This window comes from Cottoperca gobio, chromosome 22 (assembly GCF_900634415.1).
Source record: "Cottoperca gobio chromosome 22, fCotGob3.1, whole genome shotgun sequence".
In the NCBI taxonomy this organism is placed as follows: domain Eukaryota; kingdom Metazoa; phylum Chordata; class Actinopteri; order Perciformes; family Bovichtidae; genus Cottoperca; species Cottoperca gobio.
Genome location: NC_041376.1, coordinates 21233458 through 21252071, shown reverse-complemented (window position 1 = coordinate 21252071; position 18614 = coordinate 21233458). Strand labels below are relative to the sequence as shown.

At 41.2% G+C, this 18614-nt stretch overlaps 2 protein-coding genes across 5 annotated transcripts in view; both read right to left on the bottom strand.

Annotated features, from left to right (window-relative positions):
* Positions 1-1846: 1846 nt before the first annotated feature.
* On the bottom strand, positions 1847-9303 carry ak7b (adenylate kinase 7b). The gene is given in 19 exon segments (XM_029460235.1): positions 1847-1882; positions 1980-1994; positions 1996-2139; positions 2699-2919; positions 3465-3662; positions 3835-3900; positions 4192-4320; positions 4629-4734; positions 4811-4939; positions 5085-5234; positions 5421-5498; positions 5761-5851; positions 6038-6126; positions 7058-7141; positions 7225-7326; positions 7822-7916; positions 8264-8372; positions 8462-8635; positions 8791-9303. Coding segments are annotated over 19 exon segments (2271 nt in total). The 5' UTR covers positions 9046-9303.
* Positions 9304-9455: 152 nt separating this feature from the next.
* Positions 9456-18614, bottom strand: part of galcb (galactosylceramidase b) — a 10616-nt gene continuing 1457 nt past the window's right edge. For 2 of the 4 annotated variants that reach the window (XM_029460237.1, XM_029460239.1), the window contains exons 5-17: positions 18371-18510; positions 16182-16220; positions 15863-15990; positions 13988-14143; positions 13545-13669; positions 13250-13377; positions 11913-12002; positions 11736-11825; positions 11486-11630; positions 11084-11264; positions 10806-10969; positions 10337-10413; positions 9456-9762 (exon numbers count right to left, since the gene is read on the bottom strand). In XM_029460237.1, the coding sequence (XP_029316097.1) occupies positions 9616-9762; positions 10337-10413; positions 10806-10969; positions 11084-11264; positions 11486-11630; positions 11736-11825; positions 11913-12002; positions 13250-13377; positions 13545-13669; positions 13988-14143; positions 15863-15990; positions 16182-16220; positions 18371-18510 (1610 nt within the window). In that variant the 3' untranslated portion in view covers positions 9456-9615. Of the gene's footprint in view, positions 9763-10336; positions 10414-10805; positions 10970-11083; positions 11265-11485; positions 11631-11735; positions 11826-11912; positions 12003-13249; positions 13378-13544; positions 13670-13987; positions 14144-15039; positions 15171-15862; positions 15991-16181; positions 16221-18370; positions 18511-18614 lie in introns of all 4 variants that reach the window. The other 2 variants (XM_029460236.1, XM_029460238.1) reach the window with 1 other exon arrangement.

Genomic DNA, 18614 nt, shown 5'->3' with positions numbered 1-18614 from the left:
TACACACAGATTATATACAGAGTATACACACAAAGTATATACACACAGAGTATATATACACAGAGTATACACACAGAGTATACACACAAAGTATATACAGAGTATATATACACAGAGTATACACACATAGCATACACACAGAGTATATATACACAGAGTATACACACAGAGTATATACACACAGAGTATACACACAGAGTATATATACACAGAGGATACACACAGAGTATACACACAGAGTATATATACACAGAGTATACACACAGAGTATACACACAGAGTATACACACATAGTATACACACATAGTATACACACAGAGTATATACACATAGTATACACACAGAGTACACACACAGAGTATACACACACAGTATACACACAGAATATATATACACAGAGTATACACATAGAGTATACACACACAGAGTATACACACAGAGTACACACACAGAGTATACACATAGAGTATACACACACAGAGTATACACACAGAGTACACACACAGAGTATATATACACAGAGTATACACACAGAGTATATATACACAGAGTATACACATAGAGTATACACACAGAGTATATATACACAGAGTATACACACACAGAGTATATATACACAGAGTATACACATAGAGTATACACACAGAGTATATATACACAGAGTATACACACACAGAGTATATATACACAGAGTATACACATAGAGTATACACACAGAGTATATATACACAGAGTATACACACACAGAGTATACACACAGAGTATATATACACAGAGAACTGCTTTGGTTTAGCAAACTGCATGATTCATCTGGATACTAATTATCTGGTATTCCCCTGATCTGAACAACTGAGGTGTGTTTACTACTTCCATGTATTTAGCAGTTTCTTATTCAAATGTAAATGAACACAGCGACCTGAATGTCACGGTGACAGACCTCTTTATTAGTCAGTTATTCCTTCATGAGCTCTTTGTGATATCAGAGAGTTAATAAACACTTCAGTGGTGGAATGTGACTAACTAACCATTCAAGTACAGTTCTGAGGTACTCAGGTTTTCTATTCTACATTATTTTCACTGCATTTATTAAACAGCTATAGTTACTTGTTACTTTTCAGTATCACTATTGTCTAATAAAATATTACCCAACAGTATTGTGTGTGTGTTTGTACCTGGGACTCACAGATGGTGCAGTCAAATTGTCTTGCAGCAGCTTGCGTCACAATGTTTCCCAAATAAACTCAACTAATTTCCCCATGTGGTGATTAAGTATGTACAATGAAATAATTTGGTGTTCCGTCGCAACCAATTATGTACACTTTGGAGTCGCGAGTGGCAACCTGAGAGAGACACAAATTAGCTGCCATTTGTAACATTTATCCTTCCCGGATATCGGAAGCCAAATCAAAGCAATTATGACCCGAGCGTGTCTACTTTGGAGTTTACCAAGTTCATTACGCAAATTAACTTCCTAATTAGCTTTTGGCTTCATACATACTTTCATCCGCTTTTTTAGGGTACTTTTAAGTAATGGCCGGCACACAAGAGCCCAAACAAAGCTGTGTTTAAATACAACTGGGGCAGGAGAATGGGCTACTTTCAAAGCAGACCTAATCACAATCCCAGCGTGAAGCGAGGGACACTTGGCATGTGATGGCTGAAATACTGCGACAAGTCTAACAGACTCCAGGAGGTTCTCCTCCAACAGAAATGCTGAATGTAATTGACTTCAGTGCCTGATATACTAACGAGATCAGGAAGTTTGGAGAAAAAAACAATTTTATTTCAGTTTCTTTCATTTTGTAATTGCATCAAGTGTAGGTGCGATGAGAAACAATGACCTTCACTAGTGAAATGGATTGTTCTTCATCAAGAACTCCGCCTGAAAGGAGACAAACCAAAAGAGATGATCAGGATCGAATGAATGTGAAGGCAGATGATCAGAGCGAGGTAGTAATGTTGCATGCTGAGGGTAATACCAGAAAGTCCACGGGGTTCCTGTGGTCGGGCCTTGCAGCATTCCATCAGGCCCCGGGTCAGAGTGGGCGTGACCTGCTCCAGCAGGTAGCTTCTCAGAGGGATGGACTGGACCTCCAGCAGCTCCTCCTCCTGCTGCCTCACCTCCTCCAAACCCTTCGTCTGACACACACATGATGCATCACAGTTTAGTACAACTTGGGTCTTAATCTTGGTCGGTAATAGTAATTTTGACTAGACGGCACTCGGAGAGCGCAGAAGTCTGCCAAGGCCAATGGTGCTTTCACAAGCTCTGGGTGGTCCCATTGGAAGTTGGAGTTGGGAACTTCCAACTTCACTCTTTTTGGCTCAGCAATATTGTGGATTTAGTAACAGTTAACAATCTCCTCCAATGAGGAAGACCATAAGAGAAAGCCAGTAAGTGGAATTTTGAGTAAAGATTAGTTTTATACGACACACGGCCTGTCCTGCATCTTGTCAGTGTCATGATGCAACAGTAAAAATGCTTCTGTTGACTGTTCCATGCTGATGCACCCTGGCTGTGATGCAGCCATCATGTGTCCTGTGAAATGCAACAGCTTCACCTTTCTTTTTCAATTGTATGTGTACACTGTAAAGTATAGACATGCCCAAGCATCACTGGAGCAGTCTTATCTCTGACAGACCTCTGAGTGAAGCATATCAACATCCCAACAACCAAAGTCCTCCTCCCAGCACCTACCCACTCCTCCCAGTGTGCAGCCCTGTGTCTGGCCTCCTCTGCCTCCCTCCTCTCCTCCTCAGCTCTCTCCTGGGCTTGGCTCCTCATCCTCTCCTCAGCCTTCCTCCTCTCCTCTTCCTCCACCTCTTGGCTGCTGGGGCTGTAGTTCCTGGGCAGGCCCACTGCGCTGAAGATCTTCTGCATCAGCAGCAGGCAGTCTGGTTCCTCACTACTGGTGATCTCTGGTGAGGACAACAAGCAGCACAGTCAGGTTATGAGAGGATGAACATATTAGTGACAGCAGGGTTCCTACAGCTTACAGCGAGTAACATTTCACATTTAAATCCTGTCCTGGACCAACTGTACACACAACGGATCCTCCATCTGGACCTTCGTGGCGTTAATGTGAGAGGCATTTGTTAAATATTTAAAGAAAACAGATGTTACCAATTGTTTTGAGATTTTAAAATGCATCGTCAGAAGAATGAAATCATGCATCCCATGTGTTAGCCTTTTAAAGACTTTTGAAACATTGATTTAAGGCATTTTAATACCAATTAAAGCCTTATTTTTAGATGACTTAATTCAGTGCTTTTTAAGGCTTTTAAAGGATCCGCAGGAATCCTGGAGAGGCTGAATCTATAGCAGATTGACTTAAACACATGTTTTATTTGGCCCTGATCAGCATTCAAGGAAATCAAAAATGTACGTGATGAATAAAAACCACAATCTGTGGTGAATGCTGAACATACAGATCCACCAACGAAGCCACAAGATGCTTGATTACCCAGGTGCAGATGGGGAATGTCCAGCTCATCGAAGTAGCTAACAACAGTTTCATCTTCCATGCTGTTCTCTCTGTATCTGGCCAGTCGTCGCAGGAAGTGCTCCTGCTCGTAGTTGTGCTGCTGTACCAGCCTCTCCGGTAGATTCATCACCCGATCCTTCAGGAAGGCATCTGACGCATCCAGCCACAGCACAAACTCTGCGGCACACACAGGAAAGCATTACAACACAGTTATCAACATCACTGTGGATATTTACTTTGTATTGGAAACTCGTGACAACTTTGATTAGAGTGAAATATTTGTGTCTTGTGCTTATGATTGAAGTGTACAAACATGCTTCAACCTCTCTGCGGAGGTGTCAATACACACCTGGCATTATCTTCCTGCTGTATGAAGAAATCTGGGATGTTCCATCTTCTGACTCATGTTCTTCAGCTAAAAAAAGAAAACACACAGATGTGTATGTACGTACAGTAAGTGTCCATGTTGTACTGAGTGTATGCAGTAGTGCAGTCACAGCTATGGCTGGTTACAAAACAACTTCTTCCCTTACAAAGTACTGTTGCATGAAGTATGCAGTGCACACAATTGGGACTATTTCATCATAACATTACGCCTCAAACTTTCACCCTATTATTATATCCGCTATGCAAAGGATTGTGGGTCAGAATAGCCAGAACATCTAAATTGGACGAGCTGCAGCAGGACATCCTGTCAGTGTCTCACCATAGAAGAGCTCTTTAGCTTGTTCATATGTCTTGGGGAAGCCGTCGAGGACAAAACCCTGGTTTCTGCATGGGTTAGACATCAGCCTGTCCTTCACCACCTTCACCAACAGCTGGTCATCTAAAACACCTAATGGACAAACAAGTTGACATTATATTGTGGCAAAACCTTTCAAATGTGAGTATTGCACATGCAGTTGGGGGACTTGTGAAAGAGAGATTGAAAGCAGCAGAGGTGAAGTGACTCCTGTCACATTCACATTGTTTTCAATACTGATTATAGCCGCTTTACAATCTCAGCCTGATACAAACTATTGAAAGAATAATACTTGCTCAAGACCTGCTCAATCTGCTGTTGTACCTCCATTCTTCATAAGTCTCTCCTCACCTGGGGGTGTATGTAGTGGGCAGGTAAAGCCTGGTGGTCACAGTGTGTACCTCTATTCTGCTCCATACTGTCCTTCAGGCTGTTCAGCAGCTCCTTGGCCTCTGCAGCAGAGTCCTCATTATCCACATCTGGAGCAGCATTCCTCACATTATCTTCCTAGAAATGTAATTTGAAGTACATTATTTGTGTTTGGTTAACACCAGCGCATGTGTGTTTGTGTGGAGAAGCTCACCAGTTGTGAGATGGTTTCAGAGATGGTCTCCTTCAGTGTGATGTGATGGAGCTTATAGTGTTCACAGATCTGTTTGGACACTGTGCTCCTCCCCACCGCAGGAGGACCCAACACACACACACGGATGGGCTGAGAGAACACACTAACGTGGATTATCAGAACCAAGATCCTTATATTACACTTCATAAGTGCTGATGAAGTTCACCATTTCATTCAAACCGCTCGTGTTTAACACTTTCTTTGTACAGGGCCATGTTTGTGCTTCAGTGCCTACCAGTAGTCCTCTGCTCTGCTGATATTCCTCCACCACCAGCTCCATGTTGTCCACCAGACCAGACTCACACAGCCAGTTGATAGAGAAGAGGTTCTTGAGATGGACACCCTCCATGTGTAGGTTGACCAGCAAGGAATCAATGTCCATTACCTGTCAGGGGAAGTAACGAGGGGAATAAAAAGCAATTCTAAAAATGCTGCACTATTTTCTAAGGCTTTGTTATCTGTTGAGCTGGGAGGAGGTGAGCTTTGATGTCTAGTTCAATAGCAATACTGAAGCATGAGAGTAATTCAGTGTTAGCAGTGGAAATGTGTAGTTTAAACATGTACGACGTACACTCAAGTCTTGTGTTAGGAAGGCTTCCTCACACGGCCTTTTCTGGATCTTCCCCGGTCCAAGTACAGAGGCGAGCGCCTGGTGGAGTAAGAACTCACATGTCATTATATCTGTACGTCGGAAAACAAATCAGATTCATGTAAATATAAATATAACTGAGTCACTGTCACAAATGTAATACAATTACTGATGTATGTTGTATTACACAAACAAGAAAATGTTTAAAATTTTAACAGATTCCAATTTCTGTTTTTACAAAACAAGCTTTATTAATTATGTGCTTATTATTTTCATGTGTTTAACTTCTGACAATATTTCTAAAATCATCTGCTACACACACCTTCACAATGTCCTCTAAGGTGCTGTTGGAGTAGTCCACAGCGAGCAGGTAATACGGCTTGGGTTGATGTTCAATCACATTCTGAATCACACTGTAACCCAACGAAATCACACGTTTACTTTATAGCTGACCAGGTCAGATTTATTTACGTCTTTCACAAGAGGAAGCTCTGTGCAATCTACATCACATTACAGTTCAGTTAGCTGACGCTAATCTATAACCTCATTATTGTTCGGGGAAGCTATTAATAAAATACATGTGTGTGTGTGTGTCCAACCTTGCCAGATCACTGATGTGAATCGTGGGGACGATGTTGTTGCCGTCTCCAAAAACAGGAATTTCAAGTTCTTTTCCGAGCCATGACGTCTGATAATAAAGATTATTTCAATAAGTTACACGTGTGAAGCACATTTACACTCTGCAAACCAGTTATAATTCCTAAGGACGAGGATGCTAGAGTCGCTTCCCTGAATCTCGGGCTAGTGCAGGGATCAGCACGACCTCGAGGGCCACAGGCTACTCCCAAACAATAGTTTGCGGGACATATACCTTTTCTTTCACCCAATAACAACGATCATTTCTTGGGTCTCAAACACAACAGCAAAGGGTTAACTAATGTCGGCGGGATTGGACTAAACCCCCAGCAGGGGCACGGACCAGTAACAATTCCACTGCATTCCTGCTGGGGGAGCAAGAGGCGCTGCTTTATTACTTTATTATAAAACTGGTGACAATACCTCAAAAGATCAGAGCGACTTTGATCATCATCATAGAAGAAAGATGTGTCTTTGACATTGCTGCTCTTTCTTTCATGTTTCTTCCAATGTTAGAGTCGTCTCTATCGGTTCAGGTTTCTCTCAGATTGAGTCGCTAATTTTGGAAAGTTAGGCCACATCTATGGGAAACACGTTGTTATTGTCAATAAAAACTATTTGTTGATGGACCTTTTCATGATGAAAACAAGACTAAAACTAAATAAAAGCTAACCTTTGAAATAATAATTATGACGAAATGCATTTCAGTATTCCTCGACTAAAATGAAATGATAACAATGTGACCAAAACTACATTTTCATCAGAGCACTGAAACTAAATCAGTTATCAGTTGCTTCTGTATGGACCCAATAAGATGAAGTATCATTTTGCCCAGGCCAGACTCTGTCCCAGATTGGGTTTTGAGCTACTAGGAACCAAGTGGATCTCCAATTGCGACGTTTAAGATTCGGTGATAAATAGAGAGACACATCTGTATAATGAGAAGACAAAAAGATGTTGGGAGCTAAAAAAACAAATCTCACCTTGAAAAAGAAGTGGAAGACGTGCTCTCCCATCCCGTACTGAAGTCCTGATGCCACCACGTATGTTGAGAACAGTGTACTGTTCTAAAAGCAACAGCAATGTGACAGAGCCATACGTGTCATCACATGTGTCTCCTATACAAAATGTGAAGGAACTTGAAACTCACAGTTGTGCCAATTTTAACCACCCTCTTCTCCAGGTCAATGTGTTGTTTGAAGCTGGGATGTGCTGTTCTTCTCCAGAACATCTCATCAGTGAAAGGGACATCCTGTTCACAACACATGCAACCACAGGAATGCTTGTCACACAGTTCCCACTCAAACATGCATCTGATGTGACCACAGTTGGTGAGTTAACAGAGCGGGGACAGTAATTCATTAGGGTTACTGTAACAAATGACATTGTTTAAGGAAATGACAGATTACAGGTAAACAATTCACATGAAACAAAGAATCAGGACTAAAATTATTTACAGAAAATTGATCAATTTTCTCTGTTTCACACTGTATCATTGTAAGATGAATGTTTGGATTTTTTTTTTGTCTGTTGGTCAGAAAAAAAAAGATAATTGAAAGAACATTGTCTGTGATGGACTGGACTGGAGATAATCGCACAATTGTAATCAACATGAATATAATTCAATAAAATGCATGAATGCACAAATATGTTCCAGCCCTAAAGCCATGTAATGAGGAATGAAAAGGGATTCATGTTACACAGAAAGATACCATGTTAGGCTAGCCAGCTGCATGTGTCCACTTACAGGACCGTCTGGCTTGCTGCACGCCCAAGTCATCACTGTGGATACGAGTATGAACATCTTTGGTCCAGAGAAATGTCCCATTTCATTGTGGAGAGCTACAAATACAATACAAGAGTCATTACATTATTCATTAATTATGGTATTATTATATCTAATTCTTTCAGGTGTAGGCTCCAGACACTCTCTCCTTAACAAAGGCTGTTTCAATAAAAATAAAAACATTTTATTGGGATGATTTCCTTTCTTTTGAAGTAATTCACACATAGTTGAAAAGTAACATACTATTTTCAAACATATACAAAATATAAAAAAACTACAAACTTTAAGTAAAAGCAATGTTAGCCTACATACTGCAGATGCAGCTGCAGCCATTCAATAACAAGTGAGAGCAGCCTTAAGAAAGCTGACTGAATGAGCAGCCTGGAAACAAGAGACTGCTTACCTGAAACAGCCCAGAAGGCTTCCTCCACCTGCTCAGCATGCTGGGTAATGTTGTAGATGACAACATCACAATCCAACAGCTTTAACAGTAGCTCATCCCTGTTCATTTGCTTGCATATACACCCATAACAAAAAGACATGTCAGAGATTGATACCTTAAATAGATTAATAATGTTGGAATGCTTTTTATTGTACTTACTATATACTCCTCCAGGACATATGGTCTGTACACGTCACATTCGTCAGAAACAGTTCCAACAACCTGAAATGCTCGTGTTTGACTACAGTTTTCTACCAGCCTTTCCTCATCTTCCTCAGTCTCCATCTCTCCATCAGGATCAGAAGCTGCTACGACCAGACATTCAGACAAAAACTGTACCGGAGATACACATGTTAACTCGAACCAAAGTTGTCCACAAACGCGTTATTAGTGTGCTAACGTTACCTCAATTTCTTTATGCTATGGTTTTACATTAGCTTCCATCTTCATTATCTCAATTAAGCCGTTTCACATCGACATATATTTACCTTGGCAATACATTTAGAAGCGTAGGAGTCTATGTTGTTGATAAAAACTGTTTTAGGTGACAGTTTAACTTTCTCCTTCCTCGGTTCTGCCATATTAGCCTGATTACAGCTGTTAGCAAGTGTTGTTTGTGTTCCGTTGCCATGGAGTTGGCCTTCTCGCGCCAAACGATGCCGATTGTCTTCGCGCGACACAGTACGGAAGTAGTGTTTGCAGAGATCACAGACCGCACCGCAGATTTGGAGCAAAATAGCCATTAAAATAAGCGGTTTATGTCGGTAGAAGTCGATACATTAAGATACACCATTTCATGACACATGCCTCCAAGTAGCCTAAATCTATCAACACTACACATAATATTTAACATACATCGGCCAGTTTCATAAATGCAACTAATCAACATTTAGGGCCCTTTAGCCTTTACATCCCAACATGAACCCTACAGGTACCCGCTCCATTATCTTCATTGTAGACTCATGCTTAGACTCTTTACTTCTCTCGTGGCCAGCTCCATGATCCTGATCTGGGAGCCTGATAGCAGGAGTTCCATCCTTCACTCCACCCAGTGTTCATCATTTCTTCACATACAGTATCTGGGGAAATGACTGTTAAAGACACATTTTCCTGCTTCATATGCAGTCATTTTTCAAAGAAAAATTAAACAATATTAAGAGCCACTTTTTAATTTCCCTTTACAATTCAGATTATTACAAAGAAAAACATAAACATAAATTTCAAAATTATTTTCAATCCATTAAAAAAACAAAACAATTTATATTAGATCACTATATTCACAGCATTGTGCACATCATTATTTTACAGTTGAATCAATATTCTGCCACAACAGCAAAGTTATCAAACTGAGCCAGTTCAAATGAGTGTGTTCCTATTGCAGCCCAGCCGTTCTTTGGTGTCAGCACCACAGCGTTCTTCCACAGTGGGTATCCATTCAGCAGCCCTGACGCATACTGACCCTACAGGGGAGATGGATCACAGTGACAAGTTACAGGGAATGGCTTAATTACATACACTTAGATACAATAAGACTTTATCTTCAGACTTTCAGCTTGCTCATCCTGATGGTCAGTCACATGGATGCATGCAGATGTGGCTAAGAGGTTCAGCTTGCTTACATACAACATTAACAACCGTCACTGCAGGTCCATTCAATTCCTACAGAGCTAAGCAAGCAGCGAAACCTGATTCAATCTCTGGAGACTAAGGAAGATTGTTTGCTCAAAAACAAGGTATATTTTGTATTACTGGAACTTACAGTGTGACTTGCTCAATCAATGGAAGCTATCATCTCTCTATATTACTTTTTATTACTTCAACAACACTTTCAAGTAGGTCTACAATTTATCTCAAAGTCCTGATGGAACACTCATCAGACTTCTAAGTATTTGGTCAGTGAAGCTGCTATTCTTGCAGGTCTTTGGGCAATAATCATTATGTCAAATTGCCAAAAGCCCAAGGTTTTCATTGGACAAACAACAGAGGGTCAGTACAAACCTTCCCAAACATTAGGAACCTTAAGTCTACACTTACTTCCACAGTGAGTGATAAGGTGTGCCAACCATGTGCTCGGGTACCAGACTGTCCTTCTGCAAGTACAGTCTGTCCAGCTGTTGAAGAGGAAGAGAAAATACATTTGATCATGTACTTACATTTTCTTTTTTTTCTAAATATGTGGGTTTAAAACTGTTTGATTACTTATTTTATTTATTATTAATTGACAAATTCAAGGAAAAAAGAACAAAACCAACAATGAAAAACACACAACTTGAAAAGTGCTATCACTCCAACAGTAACGGATAAGACTTTAAAAGCAAGGACAGGTACCAGACAACAATGCTATAAGGTCCAAGATCCATCCAAAGTTAACCTTCGGTGTTTCTCGAGTGTCCACCTGAGTCTGGCTCCAAAAGAGAGTCAATCTCCACAGACCCGCATGTTAAAATGCCCAACTTTAGAGAAGAAACAAACATGTAGGGAAGCAGAAGATGATACTACTGACTGAGATCACTGGTCACTTTGTATGTGCCATCTGCAAACACCCAGAAGAAGACTCCTTTAGCGCTGCGGATTGACTGGCCTCCTTTATCCACCCGGGCTGCTATGAACACACCACCAGTCTTAACGCTCTCCATGAAGACGTCACATGTCACCGTCAGGTTCTGCCTGGAACACAACAGTGTGGTCTTAAGTTGGAAAGAAATCTGGCACACAAGTTAGGATGTGTGTTTGCCATCAACACTGGTACACCAGTGGCTAACATGAACTCTATGACCTCACCACTGATAGTCTCCTATAACACTGATGGTCTGGTCAGCATCAGACACCCATGTGACGGGTTTCTCAGTCAGAACCTGTCGTAAGGTGAAGACATGAGGTCCAGGGTCAGTCATGTTGATGTAGTACTCAAACACCCCCGTCTGGTCAGCAAAGTTTGGAGCCTCTGAGAAGGGAGGGTTTCCTACAGGAGAAGATGGACGGAGACTTTTAAGGCCTTTTTTCTTCCATTATTCGAATATATCAGGATATTATATTCTCTTCACAAATAAATCATTTTCTAAAAATGAAACATCAAGCCAAAAAAAAAGGATTCAACTTCATTCTCTATTGTATTGAGATTCTTTTCAGTTTCTCATGGTAAACAGTTAACCAGTTATACTGTATGTCTAGGGCCGTACTTACGAACATTAAAGTTGTCCTTGTAGGCTTTAGGGAAGCGAGCAGAGGGAGGTGAGCCAGTGCAACTGCCTTTCTGTCCTGTTGTAATTGTGGTTAATGTGTAAACTTCATCTTCAGCCAAGTTTAAGGTGAATGATCCATCAAAAAGCTGAAATCATGAGAAACAATAAAATAAAATAAAAGAACTGTATTAAAGTTGTTGCTTGGTGTCAATATTTTTTTTGTAGGAAGAATCTTTTTAAACTGCTGTTACCTTCAGTGGAGCTAGTTTCTCAAAGAAGGAGGGCTTCTTTGTTTTGAAATGAAACTGTGACCGCCATACTTGGAGTTCCTTAATGGAGGCCTACGGAAAATAAATACAACTTAGAATAAGACAACAGAATCACTCACTCATTTTTAACAGTGTAATGAAGACCTCAGAGGAACTTACAAAGGATCCCTTCAGCTGGAAAGTTGCATTCTGGGATGTCACATTGAAGGGAGGGAGTGGAGGTCTAACGCACACTGAATGATCATGAGTCTGTGAAGGAAATGGGGGAAAAACTTTTATTTATCTCAAGAGGAGTTTCAGTGTTTTTGTGCAACCTTATTAATAACATTTGCCTCCTGTTAGCATTTGTAACAGAAATAATATGTGTGCCCTGGTAGCTCTCACTTGGTAGCTCTCACCGGGTAGCTCTCACCGGGTAGCTCTCACTTGGTAGCTCTCACTTGGTAGCTCTCACTTGGTAGCTCTCACCGGGTAGCTCTCACCGGGTAGCTCTCACTTGGTAGCTCTCACTTGGTAGCTCTCACTTGGTAGCTCTCACTTGGTAGCTCTCACTTGGTAGCTCTCACTTGGTAGCTCTCACCGGGTAGCTCTCACCGGGTAGCTCTCACTTGGTAGCTCTCACCGGGTAGCTCTCACGGGTAGCTCTCACTTGGTAGCTCTCACTTGGTAGCTCTCACTTGGTAGCTCTCACCGGGTAGCTCTCACCGGGTAGCTCTCACCTGGTAGCTCTCACCGGGTAGCTCTCACTTGGTAGCTCTCACCTGGTAGCTCTCACTTGGTAGCTCTCACCGGGTAGCTCACCTGGTAGCTCTCACTTGGTAGCTCTCACTTGGTAGCTCTCACCGGGTAGCTCTCACTTGGTAGCTCTCACTTGGTAGCTCTCACCTGGTAGCTCTCACCGGGTAGCTCTCACCTGGTAGCTCTCACTTGGTAGCTCTCACCGGGTAGCTCTCACTTGGTAGCTCTCACCGGGTAGCTCTCACTTGGTAGCTCTCACTTGGTAGCTCTCACCGGGTAGCTCTCACCGGGTAGCTCTCACCTGGTAGCTCTCACCTGGTAGCTCTCACCGGGTAGCTCTCACTTGGTAGCTCTCACCTGGTAGCTCTCACTTGGTAGCTCTCACCGGGTAGCTCTCACCGGGTAGCTCTCACCGGGTAGCTCACCTGGTAGCTCTCACTTGGTAGCTCTCACTTGGTAGCTCACCTGGTAGAGCAGGCGACCCATGCACTAAGGCTGAGACCTTACTATAGCGGCCTGGGTTCATGTCTCCCCTCTCTCTCCCCTTTCCTTTCTATCTTCAGATATCATTGACAACAGCTTAAAACCGTGAAGCTTCATTTGACCGAAACCTAAAGATTAAGTTTTGTTGTTTTTATATTGTAGCTACACCCTTAAGAACTTAATAAAATAATAATATTTCAAATTACAAAACCAAAAGATGAAAACATTAGGCGAAAAGTAAACAAAATAAAAATAAATAGGATCGCCTAACTTGCCATGGTTTCTATGACAACGGTGAGGTTTCCTCTCTCATCAGTCAGCGCTACATAACTTCCACCTTGTGCCAGATGTCCCACAGTTTCCAGGTAGGTCCATCCTGGCTGGGCGAACTGCGTGGTGTGTGCTAGAAGGAGAAGAACACAGTGCAAAGTGGAAACATGTATTTATTATTGACATAACAAAGAGTTAAAAATAATAATAACTTGACAAACCAAGTTGAAAACATAACCTCCTTGGTGGAGGTAACAAAGATATGTCTTATTGTAACTTCTTTAAATAACTGCGTTTCACCTGTGATCCAGATAGGGGACTCCACCACATAGTTGCCGCTCCAGGGCTCCTCAGCCGTCATCAGTCCGTCTCTGCCGAATGGCAGCTCCTCATAGTAGCTGGCCACCAGGTTCCAGGAGATGGTGCTGGGAGAAGAATCAGTCATCAACAGATAGATGCACACAGGGGCTCAACCAAGGTCACTCCTAACCTCACCATGGCGTCTGATTCTTAATTATTTTTATATTCTATTTTGAATTTAATTTTGAGTACTAAACTTTAACTTTTTTTTCTCTCCCATAGGTTAAAAATTAATGAATGAACAACTTATAACAATTCCCTAAAAACATACATTTCAGGTTAATACAATAACACATTTAATAAAATTCCTAATCTTAATAAAATAAACACATTTGGTCAATAAGGCTCATTACTTTAACACAAAGTATGGTGAATTTATTTACGCAGTCATGAGTCCGTTGACGTAGTTCTGGTTGAGGATGCGAGCCCAGCAGCCTCCTCCCACCTCGTTGTTGAACGTGCTGTAGTCCTCTGACGACCACAGCTTCTTCTGTGTCTTCAGGGCCTCCTTCACTGTGGTGGTGCCTGGGTAGTGGGCGCTGAATGTCACAAATACAACACAAAAGACAGAGGTCTATAAACATGCGAGTGTCAAATTTGGCTAACTGCAGATCTGAGCTCACACACACACACACACACACACACACACACACACACACACACACACACACACACACACACACACACAGACACAGAATGATGAAATTGAGAAAAAAAGAGTTCACACATTCAGGCTGTCTGTCAAGCTGTGTATCAGAGAGCAACAGGCTTCATTTTATACCTTTTTAGGGTGATTATTTTCCCCAAAGAAATCATTGCCAAGGAACTTTCACAATAACTAAAAAGTGCAGACACTGCACTGTGCCTTCAGATAATCTTCTGGGAAAGTGGAATCTGCAAACTGATAACATCTGATCAAAACATATCGTAATATGTCATAAGTCGTCTTTTCCTGGTTTTAAAGGCTGCGTTATTCTATTATTTGCCAATAATCATTATAATACACATTACTGAGAGCACAAATAGCCAACCCTACAATACCGTCGCAATATAAATAATTTATTTATAGAATATTAGAAAGATAGTGATATTTGAAATTCTCCACAGCGCCCAGCCTCGTATCAAACATATCTTTCATTCTTCTCTAGTAGCTTCAAAACTAAAGGAATACAAGAAGATTCTCACACACACACACACACAACACACACACACACACACACACACACACACACACACACACACACTATTGTTAGTACTGTACATATCATCCCATGTAGGTAAAGACTATATTCTCAACCCCTTTAAAGATGAACAGATTCACTACTTGCGTGCGTCACCTGTTAATAGCTCAGTGTATTCTCACAACAAGCTGATGTTACGCCAACAGGCAACAGAAGCTGTGCATGCAAGTGTCATGCACAGAGGATGATCCTACCCTATCACATCTACAGCTCTGCTGAGCTCGGGATCGAGCAGCAGAGCCAGGGCAATGGGCTCCCACAGGTTGTCACTGGCTATGATCCTGACATTCTCCAGACCACTCTTATCCAGAGTGTACCGCAGCAGCTGGTACAGCCAGTGATAATCCCACAGGAAGACAGAGAGCAGAGGAAGACACATACAGGATTTGCTGCAACCATGTGTAACTGGAACTTTGGAAATCAAGAAGAAATATTTAAAAGCTACATTAATTGATTTTTTTGGGGGGTATTCAAGCTAAAAACACAACATCTGGCCATGGGCAACGGGTTTATCTTTTGCACAAAATGGCTGCGGCGGGAAATTAAATTGATGAGAACATAAGTTTGTGGGCTGGAAAACCAAAACAATGACCTGAGCACAACTTAAACTCTTTGTTGACTGGGGGGGGGGGGGGGAATTGGAATTCTGGGTGACTATTAACTGTGAACATAAAAATATGACATGCTGGCAGCAATATACTGTATAGTTGAATACATCAAAATGTTTAGAGTTAAAAATGGCATGCAGCTAATCAAGTTAGTCTATGATTGAAATGTGAAAAGTCTAACGGAAAAACAGCCACAAACATTCAGCGTTGATCTAGCAGAGCAGTTAGATTTATAGAGAAGAAGAAATGGCCAGATGAGGATCACATGTTTAGTCAATCAGTACTTCAGTGAGCTCACAGCACATGGTTGAAACCACCTTTACAATGTAATTGCACTGTCATTGGGTCAAATGAGTGATTCTGCAGCAGAGTTTGTGCCACCTCAGAGTGTGACATCAAGTGTACTTACCCAATCGCCTCAACAGACTCATTAAGATACGGGTCAACGAGCATAGCATTAGCGATGCTCCAATCGCCATCTGCTGCGATGATGCCAACACCAGTTAAACCAACTTTATCCAGCGTGTTCCGGAGCACCTTGGCAACAAAGACATGCTCTCAGAGGAACCCAGCTAAAACTCAAACACCGGGAGTCAAACTGCATCTCTCATGTAGGACACGGCTCAAAGTTGGTGGCTGTTTTTCAACTTTAGTTTACAGTTTTTGGCTAAACTTAGCCATAATGCATATTTGTCAGTGAACTTTGAAAGTTAAGAGGTTAGGGTTACCTTGATGTACTTGCTGTCATAGTTTCGCTCATTCCAAATCTAAATGGATGAAAGTGAATTTTAGATTAAAACATTTGTATTCAACTTTTTCATGCAAAAGGGTTACATACGACAGGACATACGATTAGAGGTGCATTATGTAACAGTTAGCTGTAGAGGTGTACAGAGACGTCATTATCTAATGTCTGTTCAACCAACAAAATGATTCGTCTCTGAATCTGTATTCAGATAGAAGACCGGAAGTGGGCGCGGTTTATACCGGGCGTTACGGTAAATCGACAAATGTTGTATTTACTAACCAAATACTCATTTGCAATGCAATTGTTGTGCCTTAAAAGCATCAAATCAATTAAAGTTGGCATATCATTAATACAGTATTCTCATACTGCACTTTTCATCTCTCTTTCTGGATTTTTATTTTTATTTAAACTAAGTTTTATGGGTTGAAATCAAAGTCCTTCGTTACAAATATGATGGACATTTTATTCTTGTCCACAACGATAAAAATCAATTTGAAGGAATCACTGACTTTTTTTCCTCCCCAATAATAAGCAACTTTGGGTCGAAGAAATATCCGTTTCTATAGCATTACTTGTGCTTTCCCAAATAACAGATTCGGATTTGGGTGCATTCCTATTATTTGTAAATTAAACTTATCCCAGTTTATAACAACTTGTGTGGTTTGGTCATAGTTTTGGCTGTTATTCCTGTTGGTTAGAATAACATTGTACTCACTAAAGTTAAATCGATGAAATCACTGCAACAAAGTCCAGCAGGAGAAGAGGCACAAGCAGGTTATAAACAAGACAACTCATTAATAAACACTTTATTTTAGTAGTAAGTCTGAAAATGAGCACAGCTGAGATGTCTATAATGTATCCCTCATTGTACAGGGAGCCTGTGAGAGCACAACTTCAGTAAGTATATTAAAGTTGAAGCAGGAAGTTTACAGTAAACTGTGATGGATGTTTCCAACCGACAGTACCGGTTGTACCGCTCCCATTTGTCTAAGCAGGGGCCGTTTGTTTTCACTGTGTTTCCATATCTCAACTGTTAACTTAACGAGTACAGTGTTATTACAGATACTGTAGGAATACTGGCCTAACTAAGATTCAAGTTGCAATATATTTTTGGCGTCCTTGGGCAAAGAATCCATAATAACCTTTCAGCATATTGTAATTCTAGTGGTCTGAGAAAAAACTAGACTCCTGCAACTGCACCGGGCTTTGGAATACTTTGGCCAATCACAGTCATTTCAAAGCCAGAGTCCCTATTAGCACCTATTGGTAAACATGATTATACCTATTTTCACTAAGTTTAAGGGAACATATTAAACTGAATGCATGTGTTTATTGAGCCCTGATGAAATGAGGCCTACATGAGTTTTCAGGAGACTTCCCCATAATGTAGGTTAGTTAGTAAATGTCATGTGGTTCATCCTCTGCCATTCTGTTATTTCAAGTTGTGAGTGAACTGAGCAATAAAGAATATTTGGGGGGCAAAATGCTTTTTACACACGTTCACTGTTTCAAGGGGTTTCTTCTCTGAAATAGAGGCGCCACACCATTTGTGATTTGATAAACCACAACCAGCCAAACTAGGAATTCAATTACACTTTATTTATCTAAACTACACTATATTTACATCTTTGAAGAAACCAAAAGCTCACATAAACGTTTACATCTCAAGCATAGACTATATACAGTCCATGATGTTGACCCACATGTAGAAAGAGTTCGAAACACAGCAGATGCTGTTGGAACAATAATGTGCAAGAGACACGTGGACCGTAGACTGAAGCTAGTGTCATGATCTAAGGTTATGGCTAAATTATGGTCACTTCGGCTTTGCTGATAGCAGAAGGCTAGACTGTTAGCAACATTGTTATGCTATTTATCTAGCGAGCCTCAATCACAAAATGTTAAATGTTGCCGTTTTGTTTGCCTTTTCCATTAAACTAGATAAACTGCCTCCCTCAGCTTTAAGCAGACAACAGCATTGTAAATAGCAAAGTAGACTTCTATTGTTAAAGATAAACAAATCTCCAGGTTTAGAAAGTACGTCTTAATGAAATCTACAATGATATAAAAAGCTGTTGCACCATGCAGTTCTGACTGCATTTTATTTGCATGAACCCCATGCACCTCAGGCATGAACAGGAATGAGATTCAAAGTAAATGAGTACACACCCCAACATAGTGAATGTCCAGGTCATGGCACTGCTTGGCACCAAGGATCCAGTTCACCACGTATGTTGCAGTGATGTCTGGAAAGTCATAGGGCCAGTTCTTACCGTGGCCCACCCAACCAGGAAACGCCCAGGGCAAACCTACACGGCACAGAGCAACACACACATGCAATGGTGAAGATGAATATGGTGGACCACCAATAGAAAATCAATGTCCAATTTCCCATCAGCCCTGCTTACCGTCA